The 23,462-nt window shown below is 34.9% G+C and overlaps 2 protein-coding genes across 2 annotated transcripts; both read right to left on the minus strand.

The window, feature by feature from the left end:
- Positions 1–2,964: 2,964 nt before the first annotated feature.
- On the minus strand, positions 2,965–5,391 carry LOC122044159. The gene is made up of 4 exons (XM_042604693.1): positions 4,244–5,391; positions 3,886–4,158; positions 3,675–3,774; positions 2,965–3,597 (listed from the first exon to the last, which is right to left on the minus strand). Exons 1-4 carry the CDS (start codon positions 5,389–5,391, stop codon positions 2,965–2,967), a joined length of 2,154 nt encoding a protein of 717 aa, XP_042460627.1.
- Positions 5,392–6,187: 796 nt separating this feature from the next.
- Positions 6,188–7,149, minus strand: LOC122044160. The gene is made up of 2 exons (XM_042604694.1): positions 6,708–7,149; positions 6,188–6,600 (listed from the first exon to the last, which is right to left on the minus strand). Exons 1-2 carry the CDS (start codon positions 7,147–7,149, stop codon positions 6,188–6,190), a joined length of 855 nt encoding a protein of 284 aa, XP_042460628.1.
- Positions 7,150–23,462: the final 16,313 nt, after the last annotated feature.

Here is a 23,462-nt window from a genome sequence, read left to right on the forward strand (position 1 = left end):
TTTCCCTTGCATGATAGACTTGAATAATGTATATAACATATAAAAGAAAAAGTCAAATCAGAGTTATACAAAAGAAAACAATAGATGGCTGATGTATAAAATAATATGCTACCTCTTGTTTTTAAGTTTCGAGTTGTGTAATTGCCAATCAAAATCTGTGGTTGAGTATTTGTCCCATCTTGAAGTTGAACATGAGATTTTCCAACATTTTTACTTTTAAGGGGCATTCCTATCAAAGACAAGTTATATAAGATAAATAAAGCATGAAATAACCATTATACCAAAGTATATTAAAACTTAATATTTTGAAATAAAAAATTCACAAGTTTCATATATTTTTATATCTAATACCTTGTACATCATTGTCTTTCTGATTTGAAGTTTCATCTATTTGATTATTTGATGCACCTTGAATGTTTTAACAATCTGCACAAATATTGTTTGAACAAAATATAAACAACTTGAGTTTTAAATTATAAACAAGAGTGTTCTGACCTTTTCTGCTAGTTACCACATTCTCAATTTCCCTTGCATGATAGACTTGAATAATGTATATAACATATAAAAGAAATAGTCAAATCAGAGTTATACAAAAGAAAATAATAGATGGCTGATGTATAAAATAATATGCTACCTTTTTTTTTTAAGTTTCGACTTGTGTAATTGTCAATCAAAATTTGTGGTTGAGTATTTGTTGCATCTTGAAGTTGAACATGAGATTTTTCAACATTTTTACTTTTAAGGGGCATTCCTATCAAAGACAAGTTATATAAGATAAATAAAGCATGAAATAACCATTATACCAAAGTATATTAAAACTTAATATTTTGAAATAAAAAATTCACAAGTTTCATATATTTTTATATCTAATACCTTGTACATCATTGTCTTTCTGATTTGAAGTTTCATCTATTTGGTTATTTGATGCACCTTGAATATTTTGAAAATCTGCACAAATATTGTTTTAACAAAATATAAACAACTTGAGTCTGCACAAGTTAATACCTTAATATTTTAAAGTCTGCACAAGTATAGCAATACAACTACTATTGACAAGGAGACTTTACTGCTCCATGCTGATGGCAAGCAACACATTATGCAACAAGCAAATTTACCAGCAAGCAACTTATAGAAGTCTTGCTAGTAACCCAATGTTGACGGCAAGCAGCACATTTCCCAACAAGCAAATTTACCAGCAAGCAACTTATAGAATTCCTGCTAATAACCCAATGTTGATGGCAAGCAGCACATTTCCCACCAAGCAAATTTACCAATAAGAAAAAGATTACCATGCTTCTCATAAGCAATATGCTATCGTTGCCTCAAAAGTCTAAAAAAATGAGATTAAGATGTGATATGCATGATGTATGGGATAATGTATTATTGATGCACTATCATGGGTAAAGCATGAATAAAAATGAGATCAGTTCAATGAAACATTCTAAAACAAGAAAATGAGCATTGTGGGTAAAAAAGGACATTGCTTAGGTTCTATGAAGTGGAAATAAGGTTTGATTTTGAATTTGGGATTACCAAGTATACAGCATACACGAAAACTCATAATCAAGTGGAAACAAGCATTTACCAACAAGCAAATTATAGAAGTGGAAACAAGATGTGATGTACGAACAAAACAAGTATACAGGATTACCAAATATTTAGTATGTTAAGTATGCAAGATCAAGAAAACTCAAATAACAACTAGCATACAGGATTACCATGCTTCTCATAATCAAGCATTTACCAATAACAACAAGCATTTACCAACAAGCAAATTATAGAAGTGGAAACAAGATGTGATGTACGAACAAAACAAGTATACAGGATTACCAAATATTTAGTATGTTAAGTATGCAAGATCAAGAAAACTCAAATAACAACTAGCATACAGGATTACCATGCTTCTCATAATCAAGCATTTACCAATAACAACAAGCATTTACCAGCAAGCAAATTATAGAAGTGGAAACAAGATGTGATGTACGAACAAAACAAGTATACAGGATTACCAAATATTTAGTATGTTAAGTATGCAAGATCAAGAAAACTCAAATAACAACTAGCATACAGGATTACCATGCTTCTCATAATCAAGCATTTACCAATAACAACAAGCAGCACATTTCCGACCAAGCAAATTTACCAATAAGAAAAAGATTACCATGCTTCTCATAATCAAGCATTTACCAGCAAGCAAATTATAGAAGTCCTACTGGATTTTTATAAAGTCTAACCACATTTCCTGGTAACCCAATGTTGGTATTACAAACTCCATCCATTTGTTGGTTGGTATATTACTTACACTAGCAGATTTGAAAACAATAGATTGTTGATTTGAAACCAATAGATTGCATATTTGAAAATCTTTCTATAGATTTTCGAATCAATAGAAAGAGATGGCATCAAATCCAATCATACAAAAGAAAACAATAGATTGTTGATGTATAAAATAAGATGCTACCTCTTTCTTTTGAGTTTCGAGTTGCGTGATTGTCAATCAAAACCTGTGGTTGAGTATTTTCCCCATCTTGAAGTTTAAAATGAGGTTTTCCAACATTTTTACTTTTAAGAGTCAATCCTATCAAAGGTAAGTTATGTAGGATAAATAGCATGAAATAACCATAATTATAAGGAAGAAAGTTCTAACCTCTTTTTGAATTTCGAGCTGCGTGATTGGGAATCATAATTCGAGATTGTGTATTTGCCTTATCTTGATGTTGAAAATGAGGTTTTCCAATAGTTTTACCATCACAAGCCATTCCTATCAAGAGCAAAAGTTACAATTTATAGATAAAAAGAAAGTTAGTTATATATCCATTGATATGATAAATAAAAGGTCCATAGTCAACAGTGAAATAACATATATATATGGCAAATCTACTCTCTTACTATCACTTTATATCATATTAATTAAACATAAAAATTATATATGCTAGACAAAATCTCATCATAAACAGAATCTCATCATGTATCAACATCAATTTCAACTCCTATAGCATCATCCCGAACCCAAACGATTTCTTCATGATCATGGTCGTCTTCAGGATTACAAATACAACTTTGAAGGTATGTATCAACATCTGCCACAGGTTGCATTTTATACTGTCCTCGTGCATCGGTGGTGATAATTACATGCCAATTACAATCAACTGGATCTTCCACATAAAAAACTTGCATGGCTTGGGATGCTAAAATATAAGGCTTGTTATGGCGCTTCACATTTGTAAAATTGGCCAACATAAAACCATCCTCATCTAGTTTTAGTCGTTTGCCTTTGGAGACCCAATCACATTCAAATAAAACAACTATTCGACCTCCCTCGTAATCTAACTCAATCACATTTTGCAAAATTCCATAATAATCAAGTTCACTTGATATTGGATTCTGATCTCTAATACTTGAATAACTTGAAGTAGTAGCCCGAACAATAACACCACAATTCTGAGTTTTTCTCTTGCGTTCCACTTCTTTTGTATGAAACCTAAATCCGTTGGAAAGGAATTTTTCATATCGTATCCCTATGAAATTCGGACCTCTGGCAAGTGATTTCAGATCATTTGATATTGGATCATCCTGGGAAGGATTTGTATTTTCGATCTATCACAAAAAAAAAGATAAAATATGTATAAAAATCATAATATATAACTTTAATGACAATTACACCACAAACTTACATGTTTTGCAAACCAAGATGCAAAAGACTCACTATGCATACGTTCAATCTGGTGAGGTGGAAGACCAGAATGAGTAAGATTCAAAATCCGACGATGTTCACTGAAATTAAGAATAACGATTTGATAAACATTGATGATTATATATTTAAACTCGATGAAATATATATTAACATATTCTATATAAGATTGTACGTGATGACAGTTGAATAACACATATTGATGTGCCTTCTTTAATGTCTCATCATCAAACTTAGTTGCAATGACCTTTCCAAGTGCAAAACCAGAGGCTGTAAACACGTCTAATGCAAATGTTGAACCGATAGTTGTATCATCATTTCTTGTTGATTGATTGAATCTTGTCTCTACATAATCAGCTAAATATAAAGAACAGAATGTCAAACATTCCTCAGCCAAATACCCCTCAGCAATGGATCCTTCTGGTCGACTTCTATTTCGAACATATGACTTCAATGTCCCTAAGTACCTTATATCAAAAATATAAATTTTATATTATTGAGTGAAAATAATAATTTAAATAAAACAATATCAATAAGAGAATTGTTTATTACCTTTCAATTGGATACATCCAACGATAATAAACTGGTCCAACAAGTTGTACTTCAGTAGCCAAATGTACAGTCAAATGAATCATTATGTCAAAAAATGACGGAGGAAAAATTTTCTCGAGTTGACAAAGAATCACCGCAATATCTTTCCTCAGACGAACCACATCAGTAGGAGAAATTACTTTACAACATAGCTCTCTGAAATACCTACACAATCTGATCAAAGGATTCCGAACTGATTTAGACAAAGTTTTACGTAGTGCTACCGGCAACAACTGTTGCATCAAAATATGGTTGTCATGACTTTTTAAACCAATTAATTTTGCTGGTTTCAGTTGAACGCATCGTGAAATGTTAGATGCATAACCATCTGGAACTTTAACTTTTTTCAAAACCTTGCAAAATGTACCCTTCTCTTTTTTCCCCATTGAATAACAAGCTGGAGGTAGGTAAACTCTACTCGGTCCCTTCTCAATAGGATGAAGTTCTGATCTTATCCCAATTTCTTGCAAATCAAGACGTGATTTAATATTATCTTTCGTTTTCCCTTCCATATCTAGCAATGTCCCACAAATTGATTCGCACACATTCTTTTCAATATGCATAAGATCAAGATTGTGACGTATCACATTATCTTTCCAATATGGTAAATCGAAGAAAATACTCAGCTTTTTCCAATTGAATGGTAGTTCTGGATTATCATCAACTATTTTTCCAAATTTCAATTTAAAATTTTTTAACTCATTGATTACTGTATCTCCTGAAAGTATTGGTGGTGGTCTTCCATACTCTTCTGTGCCATCGAAATGTTGAGAATCTTTGCGAAACTCATGATCACTGTTTAAAAATTTGCGGTGACCCATATAGCAATATTTTTTACCATTTTTTAACCACCGTGAATGTGTAAATTTGTGGCACACCGGGCATGCAAATTTACCCTTGGTGCTCCATCCAGATAGGGTTGCATATCCAGGAAAATCACTTATCGTCCATAGTAATGCAACATGCAATTTAAAATTCTGTTTTGTTGATGCATCATATGTTTGCACTCCTACTTCCCACAAATCCTTCAAATCTGCAATAAGGGGCTGCAAGTAGATGTCGATGTTATTTCCAGGTGCAGATGGACCAGGTATTAGCAATGATAACATAAAGTATGTGTAGGATCGAAAAGAATTTAGATATCTCCACAATTACATGATATTGTCCACTTTGGGCCTAAGCCCTCATGGTTTTGCTCTTGGGCTCTCCCCAAAAGGCCTTATGCCAATGGAGATATCTTTTCTCTTATAAACCCATGATCTTTCCCATGTGTTTCCAATATGGGACTATGTTTGCAACCTTGCAACCCCAATAATCCCCCCCTCAAACAAAGGACCATAGGCTTCCCATGTCCGATCCTTGACCCACCAGGTCTTCCTGCCCCTCGGTCCACCCGACCTACTAGGACTTCCTTGCCTAGTCGCAACTAGGACTTCCTGTCTGGTGTCTGGTCCTCTTGATCCGAATATAGGAGCCCCCACTTTCTTTGTTCAAGGTCAATATTGTACTCACATGACTCAATCAGACCATAGCTCTTATGCACAGTCGGTGGTTAAACTTCTGGCAGTCCGGGCTCTGATACCAATTGTTGGATCGAAAAGAATTTAGATATCTCCACAATAGCATGATATTGTCCACTTTGGGCCTAGACCCTCATGGCTTTGCTCTTGGGCTCTACCCAAAAGGCCTCATCCCAATGGAGATATCTTTTCTCTTATAAACCCATGATCTTTCCCATGTGTTTCCAATATGGGACTATGTTTGCAACCTTGCAACCCCAATAGTATGGTTGTTTCATACACATCCATGGTGGAAGATTATAAGGCACTAAAATGACTGGCCACGTACTATGCACCACACTCATATTTTTAAATGGATTAAATCCATCTGAAGCTAATCCTAGCCTTATGTTCTAGGATCCTTCGCAAATTCTGGGTGGTTATGGTCAAACGTTTTCCAAGCTGGGGAATCAGCTGGGTGTCGCATGTAACTGTCTTTTATGCGAGATTCAGAATGCCATCTCATATGGACGGCTGTTTTGTAGGACATGAACAAACGTTGTAACCTAGGCTTTATTGGAAAATACCATAAAACCTTACATGCAACTTTCCTCTTGTCACCAGTAGGATCATCTTTAGATGTTTCCCATCTAGGCTCATTGCATGTTTTACAGAGAACTCTTTCCTTGTCCAACCCCCAGTACAAAGTACAATCATTAGGGCAAGCATCGATTTTTTCATAACCAAGTCCTAATTGCTTCATCAATTTCTCTGCTTCATAGTATGACTTTGGTAAATCTTTCATGGCATTTGGAAATGCTTCTCTCAACAAATCCAAAAGCATATTAAAGACTTTATTGGTCATTTTCCAAGACATTTTAAGTGAAGCAAGCGAATGATGAATGCAAGTTTTGAGAATTTCTTACATCCGGGATATAACTCCTTTTGTGAATCATCAATTAATTTATAGAATTTCTCAGTCTCCCCAAACGGAATATCTTTATCCTTTTCAAATCCTGCTGTATTGATTGTACTACCATAGTGTTGTTGGACCCCAAAAGCATCATGAACTAGTCCCTCCATGTTATCTACATCATCACGAGACAGAACCGAACTAGATATTGAAGGTGCACTACATGCTATCTCTCCATGAGCAACCCAGTGAGTATAACCTTTAATAAATCCATCAACCGTCAAATGATCATAAGCCTCCTCTCTTGAAACACATATGCCAATCTTACATCTTGCACAAGGACATGCAATTGTTCCATTTATGTTTGCATTAGAAAATGCAAAATCTAGAAAATTCTCAAGTCCTTTTCTGTATTCCTCAGTTTGTTTTGGTAAAAACATCCAACCTTTATCCATCACAATTCCAGTAAAAATATGTACTAAAACTGGTTCAACAAAAAAATAGATTCAGTCAAAAAATCAAAAAACTTAACAACCAATATAGTAACTAAATAATCTATCTGTAAACAACTCAAAAACACTAAATATTTTATATATAAACTGCAAACATGTTATTAAATAGATTTAGTCATTGTGATAAACATGATAAGTCAATAAGATAACATGATTTCAATATCTCAATAGATATATGTTTATTTTTAATTCTAGAAACATAGAAAAGTCCATTATCCATTCCTACAAGCTAAATTTAATTTTTAAAAATCATGATAGTACAGAATGTTTTTATACTTATTATTAAAGAGCAAAGTTTAATAAAAGATAGAACCAAAATGTATCAAAAAGACAAGGTTTTCTATGTAGTTAAAATGAGAAAAACGTCACTTCGGTATGCATGATTCAGGAAGTATGCATGCACTAAATAAGCGAAGGAAAAAATATATGCTTTATTTTCTTCTTTTTCATTTTCTTTTTGGTTGGGAAGTCCCTTTTTGGATGAGCCACCAGACCATGTGCTTCCATCTCCATCAGTAGCGGTGGTGGATCATTTCACATGAAAGACAAAAAAAAAAGTAACAAAAAGAGAGAGGAGGAGGGGAAGTAGGTAGAGGAATAAGAGTGGAATCATGTCACAGTACTGAAATCTATATAGATTTAGATTTGAACATGGAAAAGATAGAGAGAGAAGAGTATTCTCATAATCTCATTACAACGCAAAAGTGATGTCTAAGGGGAAAAGGAGGATCAGATGGAAAGAAGGGTTTAATTTGTGGTACATGGGTTTAAATTGTTTTAAATGACAAGGAAGATTCCTTTTCAGCAAAGCAAAGCTTGACACAAATGATTCAATGGGGTGCACTAGTGGGAAGGATGCTTCCATATCCGACAACTACAAAAGAAGCAGCCCTATGCATTTTATAGTAGGTTATGGAGCAGAGCAAGAGCCTTGAAACCTTAATGCATCTATCTCTATGCAAGATCCCTCTTGAATAGCTTACATATCAAGGGTTTCTCATTTACATTTGTTCTTGGAAATTTAAATTAAATTTGGCTAATGGTATAAAAGCAGCCCCTCATCTTAGTGATATGATTGGAGAGGGATATTGAACAGGGCAAACAAACTCTCAAACTTATCCTTACATCTCATCCACATATTTTTACATTTTTGGATTGGATTGAGCTGCATCTTGAGATTTAACATGTACATAGGATCACAAAGAGAAACTTCACGAAACACAACTTTGTGCTTGTGCTAAACATTAGCTGTTCCTTTTGATCAAGACCACAGCGAGAAAGACTTGGGAGGTAGACAAATAAATGGCTTCAGGGGACCAACTAGTTGCTTGGGTTGGATGTGGGCAATTACTTTTCAGCTGGAGGCCGCAACAATGGCATAAAGACACAATGATTAAAGGTGGGAGGAAAGGTTTGTATGTTCATGTGGGTGTCACTGTGAGCAAGACATCTCTTTTAAGTAATTAAGCACGACAGGATAGATATATATGTTTGAATTAGGCTATTACTGCAACTACGACTAAGTTTACTTTTAAATGAAGTGCAGAGGAAGCTACAACCAACTTTCTATGCTTCTTTTCTTGTGGTACCAAAATTTATCTACTATTCTCTCAGGATAGAAACTTCATTCATTAATAGGATGGTGAGTTTAGAAACGAGGACCTCACTATAGCTGTCAAAGTTTTTCATAACTTAATGGCTGACAATGTTATCTAATGAAGAATCATGAATGGTGTGTCAATCAACAAAACAAACAGATTGCAAAAGAATAAATGGTTTACTAACTAATGTCTTCTTATAAGTATCACTAGTCCTTCTCAGCTCAATAATACAACAAAAAAAACACAGAAATCAAGTCAACGAAAGTAGAGAAGAGAGGTAGATACTGAAATCAACCTTAATTAAAACTTCCTTCAAACTAAACATATTGAAGCAAGATGTGGTTTCACAGAAATCACCAAAAATCAACAAGAAATCAACCTCTTTACCACAAAAATTCACAGCAAGAAACAAGAAAACCTTCAAAAGAAACAGAGCGCATAAATAGTTAGCTTGCAACCTAGGGCTTCAGATCATGAAAAGAGGAAAGAATAGGACCTTGGCGTCACAAGCAAGAGGGCAGATGACGCACAGACACTTGCAACCTAGGGCTTCTGATCACAAGACGCTAGAAGAGGAAATAATAAGGGCTCGGTGTTGCAGATGACGGGGTGGATGACAAAGGGACAAGCGGACGACGAGGCAGGCGGCACAAAGGATGTCGAGGCAGGCGACAGAATAAGGGGCAGGCGGCGCAAAGGATGTCGAGGGTTCGGCGAGGATCGGGCAGGGACGATCGTCGATGGAAATATTGAAAGAGGGAAGAAAAATTAGGGATCGGGATATAGGAAACTCGGGCGCGGCTGAGTGCTTTGTTGGAGGGAGTGATGAAAAAAATTGGCGCGCAGGTAAAACATTACATTACATTTATTAAGTGTCATAATAATATACCTAATTAGATTTTAATTTTATTAATTTTTTATTTGTAATCAATGTCATTATATATATAAAACAACTACATTTTTAAATAAATGTCATGAAGAAAGTGTCAGGAAAGCCATTTTTTCTTGTAGTGACGTATCTCACCAATGCAAGATGAATATATTTTACCAATGGAATGTATATGACTCTTCGATTTATTCAAATATATTTAGTTTTAATGTTGAATGGTATCTACTCACCTTATAAATATAGAGTTGTAAATATCATGTTGGTAAGAAGTAACAAAGATTCCCTCTTTTCCCTCTTCTCATCCTCTCTTTCTAGTGGTTATTCTGTTATGTTATTTTTACAACACGTTATCAGCACGAGACTCTGACTAAGGGAGAAGGCCGTCCAAGGAAGCTAAGTTATTTAAGTTATAATGTCGAACCTCACGAAATTGGAATTTATGGCTCTGGATATCATCGGAAAGAACTATCTCTCATGGATACTAGATGGTGACATTCACCTTGTTGCCAATGGTCTTGGAGAACCATTAAAGACAAAAACATGACATTCGACCAAGATAAGGCAAAAGCAATGATCTTCATTTGACGTCATCTTCACGAGGCTTTGAAAATTGAATATCTCACCATGAAGGATCCACTTGTTCTTTGGAACAATTTGAAAGAGAGATATGACCACATAAAAGCAATCATTCTCCCAAAAGCTCAATTTGATTGGATGCACTTATGCTTGCAAGATATTAAATCTATGAGTGAATATAATTCAGAATTATTTCGAATTACTAAACTTAAATTATGTGGAGAAACTGTTACTAACGTTGACATGCTAGAGAAAACATTAATTCTCCACTTTTCATACATCAAATGTGCTCTTGCAACAATAATATTGTGTAAAGGGTTTTGAGAAATATTCTGAAATTCATCTCATGTCTCCTATTGGTCAAACAAAACAATGAGCTTTTGATGAAAAATCATGAGGCTCATCCAACTGAATCTACTTCATTCCCTGAAGTGAATGTGAGAACATATAACTTGGAGATTAAACTAGAGGTTGTGGTCATGGTTATGGTCATAGTCGTGGACATGGTCGTGGTTGTGTTCGGCAATACTTTCGTAATGATCACCCTCACCATATAGAAAAGGGGAAGAGTATTAAAGGGGTACATGAAGAAAAAAAGGGCCAATATAGTAAAACTGTGGAGAATATATGTTATCATTACTGTTGGTGCAGAGAACATCATAATTGAACCTATATGTTGATATTGTCAAAGGGTTTAAGTTAAGTCTTATTGTGATCTGATGAACTAAGTGTGCAGGATATTTACTTAACTAGGAAAGCCCTAGTCGTGACTAGGCAGGGAAGTCTTAGCATATTATGGAAGCCAGGCAAGAAATGCAGGTAGGTTGAGGACCTGACACCTAGCAATTGGACTCGATAGGTCTAGAGGACCTGATATCGAGGGGAAGCCCTTGCGAGCCGATATGATGGTGAGTTGAAGTTAAAATAGGTCTAGAGGACCCGATATTTGGCAGGTAGGTTGGGGTAAGCAATTGGTGTGGAGTGATGAGGAGGTCGTGTCCTTGGAAACGATAAACCTTAGGTTGCTGGTCCAACTGAAGAAATCAGAAGGTTTCCAAGTTGAGATCAAGACAGGTTTTATTGTCTTTTTTTACTCATATAACATTATACTATTGTGCTAACTTTGTGTTGCAGAGATATTTTTTATACTGTAGAATAACTCTATTTTGGAAAAGCTAAAGGGATCGATCGACCGAACGGGAGGTTTAGTCGACCGAGCCAAGATGATATGGCAGAGTTTAGATTACGCAGAGCAAAACTTAGAAATCAAGCAGATCGATCGACCGAACCCAGGGATTAGTCGACCGAACATTTAAAGACATTAATGACGAAGAATATCGAATCTCAGCGAAGAAGGAAATTAGGTGGATTGGTCAACCGAACCCAAAGATCAGTTGACCGAACAATAAATACTATTAACGAGGCAATGATTATATCTCTGCAAAGAAGGAATTCTATGTGATTAGTCAACCAATAGGGAGATCGGTCAACCGAAAGGATCAGTCGACTGAACGTAGCTTATAAAAGGATCTCAAGATCCGAGCTGACAACAACACTTCTGCGTAATCTTCTGAGCATCTTTCTACTATTCGTACTACTGCTCTATGCTTCAACTCCGTGCAACCTATGCCACCCATCTTTATTTCATTGTTGGTATATTTACTTTAGCTTGCATAATACTTGTAAACTTCATTCTACGAATTATGGTGAATTGCCCAATGGTGTGATCAAGGATCCTAGGTCTTGGAGTAAAAGTCGACACGTGCTTTGAACCAAGTAACCAACCTTGTCACCTTGTCTTTTGTTTTTAATTCCACCACTATACTTTGATTTAGTTTTACGAAAAGAAAAGATTTGTAACGAGCGATATTCAACCCCCCCTATTGCTATTTTTATCCTTTAGTTGTGGCATGAAAGGCCATTGGTTGGGTACCTATCATACGCTGAAACATCTTACTGACTTTTACCAAGAATCAATGAAAAACAAAGGAAAGAATATGATGGAGAGAAATTTTGTTTCTAATGATGACAAAGTTGATTATGATTCTGATGATATCACCCAATTTGATGTGACAGATTTCTTTATCGAGTTTGAGAAAATTGTTGATCACATTGTTTAGTGATCATGAATCTATGTTGCAATGCATAATAATTTTCATTTACTTCATTACTTTGTCATATATTTACTTAAAGTTTATTTTCTTATTTTTACATGAATTGAAAAGGAAAGCTCTCAAAATGGATTCTCGATCCATGATTGATGTTTGTCTGGCCCATAGCACATCAACTTATACTATTTTTTAAAGAAAGAAATTTTTACATCATTGATAATGAATAATATCAATATGAATACTATATGTGGTAGTATAATTAAAATGACTGAAGGTTCTAGAAGAGCTAACATTTTTTTTCCAAAGAAATAAAAATCTTTATTGATGACTCTTTATATTTCCCTAAGTCTTAGAGAAATATATTGTGTTTTAAAGATATTCGTCGAAATGTATATCATGTTAACACTGCAGATGAAGATAATACATAATATTTATGCATTACAAATATTGTCTTGGATAAGAAAATTATATTAGAAAAATTAATCGCGGTATCATCTGGGTTATACTATACAAATATATATATATCATTGAAGTATATGCCCTTACAAACCAGAAGTTGTTGAGCAAAATAATTTCACCACATGGCATGACATCCTAGATCTATAATGATGCGATTAATCATTAAGAATTCATATGGGCGTTCATTTGACAAATTAGAAGATTTTTCTTCCTAATGAAATTTCACGCGCTGCTTTCTTACAAGGGAAGTTAATAATAAGGTCATCAATAACTAAGATTAAGGTAGAGTCCTTAACATTATTAAAAAAAATTCAAGGTGACATATGTGGGCCCATACACCCACCTTGTGGGTCATTCTGTAAGTACCCTGTGGAGGTTTTGATGTGATCAACTAAGTCAAGTTAGATCATGTTGTCTTTTGATACCTTGTGTCTAAGTGTGCAGGAACTTAGAAGCACATGAAGTTGAACGAAAGATGCAGCTAGTGAAAAGGATGACACAGGAGAGAGCCGAAGGGCTCGGTGCGCCCGAAGGACGAGATGCGGCAGAAGAGTATGTTGGTGGACGAGAAGGAAGCGTGTGACATTTTTAATGGATGAGAAGCCCGAGCTGAAAGTTCCTTAAGAAGGCTGAAAAATGAGTTCAGGTGAGCCATATTCTGGATGTCTGAAATCACCCAAGTGAGCAGAGCCAGAATGGGAGAAACCGGATAGTCAATAGGCTGTTGAGTATCTAGCACGGTCTGGGCGCTCCCAGCTTGTGCCCTGGTCGAGCTGGTTCAACCTAGTCTGGACGCCCGGACCTGGCCCAGGTGCTCAGACTACAAAGTTTATCTTTTGCAGAGCTGTCGCAATCTGTTGCCTCATGGATAAAATTTTATCCACCCTCAGGCGCTCGGATTAGCGCTATAAATATAACCCTGATTGTGCTCAGACTACAAAGTTTATCTTTTGCAGAGCTGTCGCAATCTGTTGCCTCATGGATAAAATTTTATCCACCCTCAGGCGCTCGGATTAGCGCTATAAATATAACCCTGATTTTAGTAGTTGAAGAACAATACTAGTAAACAATTTCTCTTTCTGGTCTACTAATGTGTGAGCTGTCAGCATTGTAAGAGGCTACTTCACCCAAAGGAGATCTTCATAGTGAGCTTCATTTATCTTGGGTTAGCAATCCTCTAATTGTAAACCAAGTAAATCTTTTCTTGCCTATTTCTTTTAATTAATTAGCTTCTTAATTCTTTTTATACAAGTGTTTGTTTTAATCAAACTATAAGATCGAGAAAGGTTTGAGTTTGCATTTTCAGGGCTATTCACCCCCCTCTAGCCGGCCGCTAGGAGATCAACAATTGGTATCAGAGTGAGGATACTTCAGAAGAATTAATCGCTAATCGAAGCAAAGAAATCAATAGTCGGACCAAGCCTCATCCCGCCGAAGTTCAAGGGGAAATTTACGCACTGGAAACACCAAATGGATGTATTCCTAAAAACTGACTTTGAAATTCTTTTAATAATTAAGTACGATTTTGTAGTTCCCAAAGATTAGCAAGGCATAGAGAAAGAAGAGTACCTCTAAACGAAGAAGGAGCAAAGCGATTTCGTAGCCAATAGTAAAGCGGAATATCACTTATTAAGTGTATTACCATCTCAAGAAGTAAATCACATCGGAAACTACACATCGACAAATGATCTCTAGGAGAAGTTCCTGGAACTCCACAAAGGCACATCCAAAGCACAACTTTCATGAAAGGACATTCTTTGGAGCAAGCTAACAAACATTCATTTGGAAAAAGGTGAGAACGTAGCCCAACTATACGCGAAGATCAAGGAGCTGATCATCGGACTGGTCAACCTCGGCGAAACGGTAATCTACCAGGACTTGGTATGCTACGCATTCAACGCTTTTCCCAGAACTCCAGAATAGACTTCGATCATAAATGCCTACTACATTTCGAAGGACCTGGAAGTAAGCAACCCAGAGGAACTTTTTTTGAATTTGGAATTACATGAAACTCGATGTGCATGCACAACAAAAGAGTCAAGCCAAAATCTAGTACTAAAAGCCACTAAAAAGGATGAATCCGAGTCAGACTCAGATCTAGAAGGAGACCAAGAAACTTATATGATAAGGAAATTTAGAAATTTTTTTAGATCTAGCAAATTTAAAGAAATGTAGAACAGAAAAATCCAAGAAATAGAAGAAATGTTTGATGCTACCAGTGTCAAAAAGAAAGACACATAAAGGAGAACTGCCCATAACTCAAAAAGGAAAAAGACAAGAGGCCCAAACATAACAAGCACAAGAATCTCAAGGCCACTTGAGACGAAAGTTTATCATCTGAGTGAAAAATAGAAGTATATGTCAGACTAGAATTGATGGCTAGCCACGAAGAATAAAGCACCTCAGAAGCCAACATCAATGAAGGTGGAGCTACTTTTGACGAATATAGCGAAGCAGGGGAAGAATCAAGCTTCAGATCCGATATGGTAAGTGAGGTATGTCTCCTACCACTTGATCAACTATATTTCAGTATTAAATTAATGGAAAAATCAATGTACAAATTAAAAATAAAATGAAAGTTTAAAAAAGGAGAATTTAGAAATAAAAAAATCTTGGTAAAATCTTGCTTAATAGAGGATCTTGAAAAATTGAAAATGCTAATTTAAATGAACAAATAAAAAATTTAAAAAATTTTGCATGCTCAAATTTTAGATATTCTCAAGGATTAAATTGGTATTATAGATTTTACAGGGGTCAAATAAAAAAAATAACAAAAGCATACTTGATCAATCTAGTAGAAGGAACCTATATTGGGTTCCAAAGTCATGTTTATTTTAATTTGTGCATATTTCTAATTTTAATTTGATTTAATATTTGCCTTTTAATTGCCTAATGTGCTAAAATAAATTTTTTCATACAATTTCTATTCAAAATTAATTGGATATTAATTTTTATAAAAAAGAAGATTTCATTTTCTATTGTAGAAAAAACTTTAAAATTTTTTGGCTGTTGTTTTATTTTTTATAGTTTATTTTTCAAATATTATAGTTTTCAATTTAAAATTATTTTGTAAAGTTATTTTTACAAAATTTACTTTTTAGTAAATCCTTATAATATTCTCTATCCAATAAAATATTTTTTAAAATATTTTAATTAATATTTAATTTTCTATGAATTATTTATTCAAATCCTAATTTTTAATATTAAAAATTCTCGAACACTTAATTTTTAAAAATTTAATTTTTCTACAAAAACAGTTACTCTACTTTATTCTCTAAAAATTTCTCAAGTTTTTTTGAACTTCAAAACTATTTTTAAGAAAAAAATCATCTTTCTATAGTAAATAATTTATTACTATTTAAATTGATTTTATTTTTTCTGAACATTTTATTACTACTTTGGATATGTCTACTTAATATTTATAAAAATTCTCAGAATTTTTTAACAAATAATTTTTCAAATTATTTTTTTGTTGAAAATTACTTTTTAATCACAGAAATTAGAATTTCGAGAATAAATTTCAAACTTTTTTCTTAAGTATTAGTCACTGTTTGTGTCTTCTTTGGACTTTAATTTCAATTTAATTTAGCAACACCCCTATTTTTAATATGATTAAAGGGGGAGAGTTAGATGTTATGTTTAAGGGGGAGGTCTAATGTTTTAAACTTGCATAGTAATTTAATTTGATGTCTTGTTTAACCCTAACTTAACTTGGGTTGATCCGCATCAAAAAGGAAGAAATTGTAAGTACTCCGTGAAGGTTTTGATGTGATCAACCAAGTCCAGTTAGGTCTTGTTATCTTTTGATACCTTGTGTCTAAGTGTGCTGAAACTTAGGAGCATAGGAGGTCGAGCGAAAGATGCAGCTAGCGAGAAGGACGGCAAGGGAGAGAGCCAATGGGTTCGGTGCGTCTGAGAGATGAGATGTGGTCGAAGAGTATGTTGGTAAACGAGAAGGAGTCGCGTGGTGTTTTCGAGGGACGAGAAGCCGGAGTGGAAGGTTGCTCGAGAAAATAAGAAAATAGGTTTGGGTGAGCCCTATTTCGGATGACCAAAATCACCCAATCGAGAGGAGCCGGAATGGGAGAAACTGGATAGTCAATAGGCTGTTGACTGTCTAGCCCAGTCCGGGCGCTCGAACCCCCGAGGCCAGCCAGGGCGCCCTGGGCTCGCGCCCTGGTTGAGCTAGTTCAGCCTGGTCTGGGCACTCGGACCTGGTCCAGGCACCGGGACCATAAAGTTTATCTTTTACAGAGTTGTCGCAATCCATTATGTCGCGGGTAAAATTTCATCCACCCCAAGCGCTCGAAACCCTTCTAGGCGCCCGGATCAACGCTAAAAATACATCCCTAATTTCAGTAGTTGAAGAACAACACTAGTAAATAATTTCTCTTTCTGGACTGCTACTGTGTGAGCTGTCAACATTGTAAGAGGTTACTCCGCCCAAAGGAGATCTTCATAATGAGCTTCATTTGCCTTAGATTAGCAATCTTTTATTGCAAACCAAATAAATCTTTTCTTGCCTCTTCCTTTTAATTAATTAGCTTCTTAATTCTTTTTATACAAGCATTTGTTTTAATCAAACTATAAGATCGAGAAAGGTTTGAGTTTGCATTTTCAGGGCTATTCACCCCCTCTAGCCGGCCTCTAGGGGACTAACACCTTCAAATATTTTATGGTATTAATTGATGTATCGACAAGATGGTTACAAGTGTATTTATTATCGACTCATAATCAAGCATTTGCGAGGTTGCTTGCACAAATTATTCGATTATGAGATCATTTCCCGGATTATCCAATTAAAGACATTCGTCTCGATAATGCTAGAGAATTTACTTCTCATGCTTTTAATGATTATTGAATGCCCATTGGAATAAATATTGAACATCTTGTAGCATATGTTCACACACAAAATGGCCTCGTAGAGTCATTAATAAAACATCTTCAATTAATTGCAAGACCTTTGCTAATGAAGACAAAACTTCCAATTTCTGCTTGAGGGCATGCAATACATGCAGCTGTACTAATTCGCATCAGACCCATGAGTTATCATAAGGTTTCCCCTTTACAATTAGTTAATGCCCAAGAACCAACTATTTCTCATCTAAGAATTTTTAGATGTGCAGTTTACATGCCAATTGCTCCACCACAACTCACTAAGATGGGTCCTCAAAGAAGATTGAAAATTTATATTGGATATGAATCTCCATCTATTGTTAAATATCTAGAACCATTAATAGGAAATTTATTTACAGTACGTTTTACCGATTGTCAATTTGATGAAACAACATTTCCAACATTAAAAGGAGAAAATAAGTAGTTGGAAAAGGAAATTATCTAGCGTGAGTTATTATTATCTCATTTTGATCCTCAAACAAAGCAAAGTGAACTGGAAGTTCAAAAGATTATTCACTTGCAAAATTTAGCTAATCAAGTGTAAGATACATTTACTGACACAAAGAAAGTGACAAAATCATATATTCTAGCTGCTAATACTCCAATCATAATTGATGTCCCCTAAGGACAACCTAAATTGCAAATGAGCATAAACTACAAGTGAAACGTGGTAGACCTATTAGCTCCAAAGATAAATGTTCTCGTAAAAGAAAAGAATCTAAGGCTCAAACGAGAAAGTAATAACTTTAGAAAAGTCTCCAGTCATTGATGACCTGATTCAGAAGAATCTCAGGTATCTGATAATCAAGAGATCTCTATAAATTATATTATAACGTGAAAAAGATGGAATCAAAATGAAATTGACGTCGATGATATTTTTGCATATCATATTGCATGCTATATTTTATAAGATGATGAGGATTATGAACCAAAGCATGTTAATGAGTGTAGATAAAAAAATGATTGGCCTAAATGGAAAGATGTGATTGATGCAGAATTGAAATCACACGCAAAACATAAAGTTTTTTTGACATGTAGTTTGTACACCAGAAGGTGAAAATTGATCGGTTATAAATGGATGTTTGTGCACAAATGAAATGAGAAAAATGAGATTGTTAGATATTGGGCGTGACTTGTTGCTTAAGGTTTCTCTCATAGACCTAGAATTGATTATGAAGAGACATTCTTCCGTGGTGGATGCAACAACATTTTGATATTTGTTAAGTTTAACAATCCGTGAAAGATTAGAAATGAGATTAATGGATGCCATTATAACCTATTTGTATGACTCACTTGCTAATGACATATACATGAAACTCCATGAAGGATTCAAACTACCAGAGGCATATGATTCAGGTCACTGAAAATTATGTTCGATTAAGTTATGTAGATCTTTGTATAGATTAAAATAATTTGGACTTATGTGGTATAAACGTCTTAGTGAATATATTTGTTGAAAGAGGGATATCTAAATGATCTCATATGTTCATGTGTATTTATTAAGAGATCCAGATCCAAATTTATTATAATCACAGTATATGTTGATGACCTAAACATTATTGGTACTATTGATGCACTTTGTTGAAATGGTAGATTACCTAAAGAAAGAGTTTAAGATAAAAGATTTCGGAAAAGCAAAACTTTGTCTTGGTTTGTAGATTGAGCACCTTGAAAATGAAATATTTGTCGATCAAATTGCTTATACGTCAAAGATGTTACAAAGATTTTATACGGATAAAGCACATCCATTGAATAGCCCAATAGTCGCAAGGTCTCCTGATGAACATAAAGATCCATTTTGACCTTGAATGAATGACGAAGAATTTATTGATTCTAAAGTACCATATCTTAGTGTTATTGGAGCAATAATATATCTTTCCAGTCATACAAGCCTGATATAACATTTGCTGTAAATTTATTAGCAATATATAGTTCTTCTCCAACAAAAAAAATACTAGAATGAAATTAAACATATATTTTAATATCTTCAAGGTACAATAGATATGAGATTATATTATCTTCATATGTCTGAAGCATAATTGATTGGGTATGTTGATGCTAGTTATTTATTTGACCCTCATCATGATATATCTCAAATGAGTTATGTATTCATATGTAGTGGCACAACTATATCTTAGAGATCCATGAAGCAAATGATAACTGCCACATCTCCTAATCATTCTGAGATCATAGCAATTCATGAGAAAAGTCAAGAATGTGTATGGTTGAGATCTGTAATATATCACATTCGAGAGACATCTGGTGTACGCTTAAATAAGAATGTCGCGACGATATTATATGAGGATAATGTTGCATGCATTGCTCAACTAAAGGAAGACTATATTAAAGGCGATGCAATGAAACACATATCACCAAAATTCTTTTTGACGCATGATCTCCATAAGAGAGGTGATATCTATGTTCAACAAATCCGTTCATCGGATAATTTGGTCTATTTATTGACAAAGGCTTGCTTACTTTGATATTTGAAAGAGTAGTATGTGACATTGGGATATAGAAATTGAAATATCTAAAGAGATATGATAAAGAGAGTAATCATACTGTACTCCTTTTTCTTTCACCATAATTTTTTTCATGAATTTTCTTGGTAAGATTTTTAATAAGACAATATCATAAATGTCATCTAAGGGGGAGTGTTATGAATATATGTGGATGTCATAAATTTGAATCTATCTTCAACGTTCAATGAATCAAGTGAATGTATCCAAAGTGTAAGATGAATGTATCTCACCAATGTAAGATAAATATATCTTACCAATACAATGTATATGTTTTTAGACCTGTTTAAATGTATTTAGTTTTAATATTGAACGTATCTACTTACCCTATAAATAGGGAATTGTACACATTATTTTGATAAGAAATAATAATAAGGATTCCCTCTAGTTTTCCTCTTCTCATCCCTTTTCTCTTTTTTCTAGGGATTATTATATTACTTTTACCAGAGAAAGGACTATTTTATGTTTCTAGCACAATGCAAATTATTTGCATCATGCAGTGTTATATTATAAAGTCAAGAAAACACCAGAATTGAAGAAAGCGGGTCCCAAGGTGCGGATCACATCTAACGGACGTGATCCTTCCTCGTTGAAGGGCATAAGACCAATCCTCATTAAAGATACATCCTTCTCGGAACAACAATATTGCACTTTAACAATTCCAAATGATCACTGTCAATGATGTTTAAAATTTAACAAATTAGTACAATAAAAAAAACTAATTACTAAAATAGTTGGATGATATTGATACCAAATTATGGTGTTATTAAATTTTGGATTTTATCCATCTCCATTAGTGCCATGTACATTGCGTCCCTTGACCTCACAGATCATCCGAGTTGATATGTAGTGGGATGTTTATCATATGAGGTTATGGGATCGAAACTCAGGGTAGTTAGGACGTAAATCTCCGGTCCCTGTGCAACTCGCCCCACCTGCCACATGCTAGCTCAGGATGCTGTGATTTACCTCTCTCATGATGGCCTGGGTCGGGTGCGACGGGAACACTGGGGGCGTGGATCCACTACTTAAGTGTGAATTTCATCATCCCAATGTGAAAAATTGGGACAATATCTATACAGACAGGGTGAAATTTACCTAACTTTTGATGCAACATAAAACGCCAAACGATGCACAGAAACTTAAATGAATTTAAACGTCAGACGCCAGATAATTGGAATTAAAGTATTTAAGTTTGAGAAATTTCCTAGAAAGTTTAGTAGCAAGGAAAACTATCAAGTTGAACGTCTTTATTTGAGCTCATCAACCAATCAGACGATCGAAGAAATAATGAATACGAGTTGGAAAACGTCTGATTAGACTCAATGACTTGAAGTTCAGATTAATTAAGATTTAATAAGAAATCCTAATGAATCAAGAAATTTAATATTAAAAAAGTCTTCGATTGATAAATGTGTTAGTTAGAGCCCTAGAGCCAATCATTTGATGATTGTATGGACTCATGTATATCATATTCTTTTATATTAATAAAGGCATTTGTTTGGTTATTATACTTATTTATATTAGTGCCAAATAGACTAAGTATAATAGCGTCCTTGAGTAGAAGGTTCATACCTATATCAATCGATTAGTTGAATCGATAGTGAGATGATATAGGGAACACTACTCTAAATCATTCCTAGTCGAGTATTAGCATTCAGGGACAATGTTAATACAATAAGACTAGCATGTAGGTCAGCTCGATGACTTGATCTCACAAGTCATGGATATAGAGATATCAAGCTGACACATGGGTATGCATTAGAGAATGTATACTGAATGACCCGCCATGAGAAAGTATCATGGATCGTTAAATGAGTGTCATATACTTTCTCATGTGGCTATTAGTATGACTATTAGTCATTAGACCTGAAGTCACCATGGATCCCTACATAAGGAGTTATGTGCTTTGGTTTCGTCAAACGTCACCCATAACTGGGTGGACTATAAAGGCGATTACTGGGTATATAACGAATTATGTAGAGGGATGTGAGTGATGTAGATGGAATCTATCCCTCCCATATGACGGGAGAGACATCGGTATTCTTGATAGAGTGAGACCACTAAGTGCATGGCCATGCCCAAATGAGTCAACATTAGATGTTGAGCTCATTTGATCGAGTGAGTCTACTTGGAGTTCAAGATTTAGATTGATTAGAGGATGACACGGTCTATGCCTCATATTGATCAATCTAGATGTCTAGGATAGAAGGACACTTGTCATTATTTTGTGAGGAGTCACAATTGGTAGTCACAAGGTGATGTCGGATCTCGACATTCTTGTAACTTGGGTAGTAATGATGTGTTGCTAGATACCGCTCATTACTTATGCTCCTAAATGGGTTTAGGGCATTGCCAACGTTACAAGAACCTATAGGGTCACACACTTAGGACAAATAGATGGAGATTAGGTTCATATGATGAACCAAGAGGATTAGATTTATTTGATAAATCAAATTGGATTAAGAGTAATCCTAATTGGGCTAACTTGAGTTCGACTCAAGTTGATTCATGTATTTAATGAGTCTAATTTAGATTATGACTTATTAAATCAATTTAATTTAATGAATTAGATTCATTATATTAAATTAGCTTGAATCAAATGGTTAGATTAGATCAACCATGGTAGAGATTGAGTCAAGTTTGACTTGACTAGAGAAGGAAGACCAAAGGTCAATTTTGACTTGACCTTTTGCCACCTCATTGGTGAGTTGGCATTAGGTGGACCAATAATGATGTTCCACATCATCATGGGTGCCACCTCATGGAAGTTACAAAGTCACTCTCTTAATAGTTTCATATTAATTGCAATTAATGCAATTAATTTTGTGAGTTTTTGAGAAGTGGCCGGCCACTTTGTTTCTTGGTGTGAATTCATTTTCATTCAAGGGTGGTGACTCTTCCTCCTTCTTCCTCTCAAGCTCTCCCTCTCCCTCTCCTCCTTGCTTGGCCGAATCTCACCAAGGTGCTAGCACACCTTTGTGTGAGGTTTTCTCCACCTACGTGTCCGTGTGGATACTTCTAGAGGACCGACGCTTGACGGTCTAGAGATCCGGCAACCCCTTGGACGAGCGGGATAAGCGAAGGGCTTCGCTTCGAAGGTATAACTTTCATCTAGTGTAGATCTAAAGTTTTATAAACTCGTACAAGAAAAAGTTTTTCGAAAAAGTTTTTGTTTACGAATCTTTGCACGGATCTACGGCTT

This window comes from Zingiber officinale, chromosome 2A (assembly GCF_018446385.1).
Source record: "Zingiber officinale cultivar Zhangliang chromosome 2A, Zo_v1.1, whole genome shotgun sequence".
Classification (NCBI taxonomy): Eukaryota; Viridiplantae; Streptophyta; class Magnoliopsida; order Zingiberales; family Zingiberaceae; genus Zingiber; species Zingiber officinale.

Excerpts from the sequence above, each read along its gene's own strand:
- LOC122044159 (XM_042604693.1), bottom strand. The coding sequence starts at position 5,391 with ATGTTATCATTGCTAATACCTGGTCCATCTGCACCTGGAAATAACATC. Across the intron at positions 4,159-4,243 it reads TGGATGTATCCAATTGAAAG|GTACTTAGGGACATTGAAGT; the intron begins GTAATAAACAAT and ends TTTTGATATAAG. Across the intron at positions 3,598-3,674 it reads CATCTTGGTTTGCAAAACAT|ATCGAAAATACAAATCCTTC; the intron begins GTAAGTTTGTGG and ends TTTTTGTGATAG.
- LOC122044160 (XM_042604694.1), bottom strand. The coding sequence starts at position 7,149 with ATGGATAAAGGTTGGATGTTTTTACCAAAACAAACTGAGGAATACAGA. Across the intron at positions 6,601-6,707 it reads AAAGGAGTTATATCCCGGAT|CATTTCCAAATGCCATGAAA; the intron begins GTAAGAAATTCT and ends TGTTGAGAGAAG.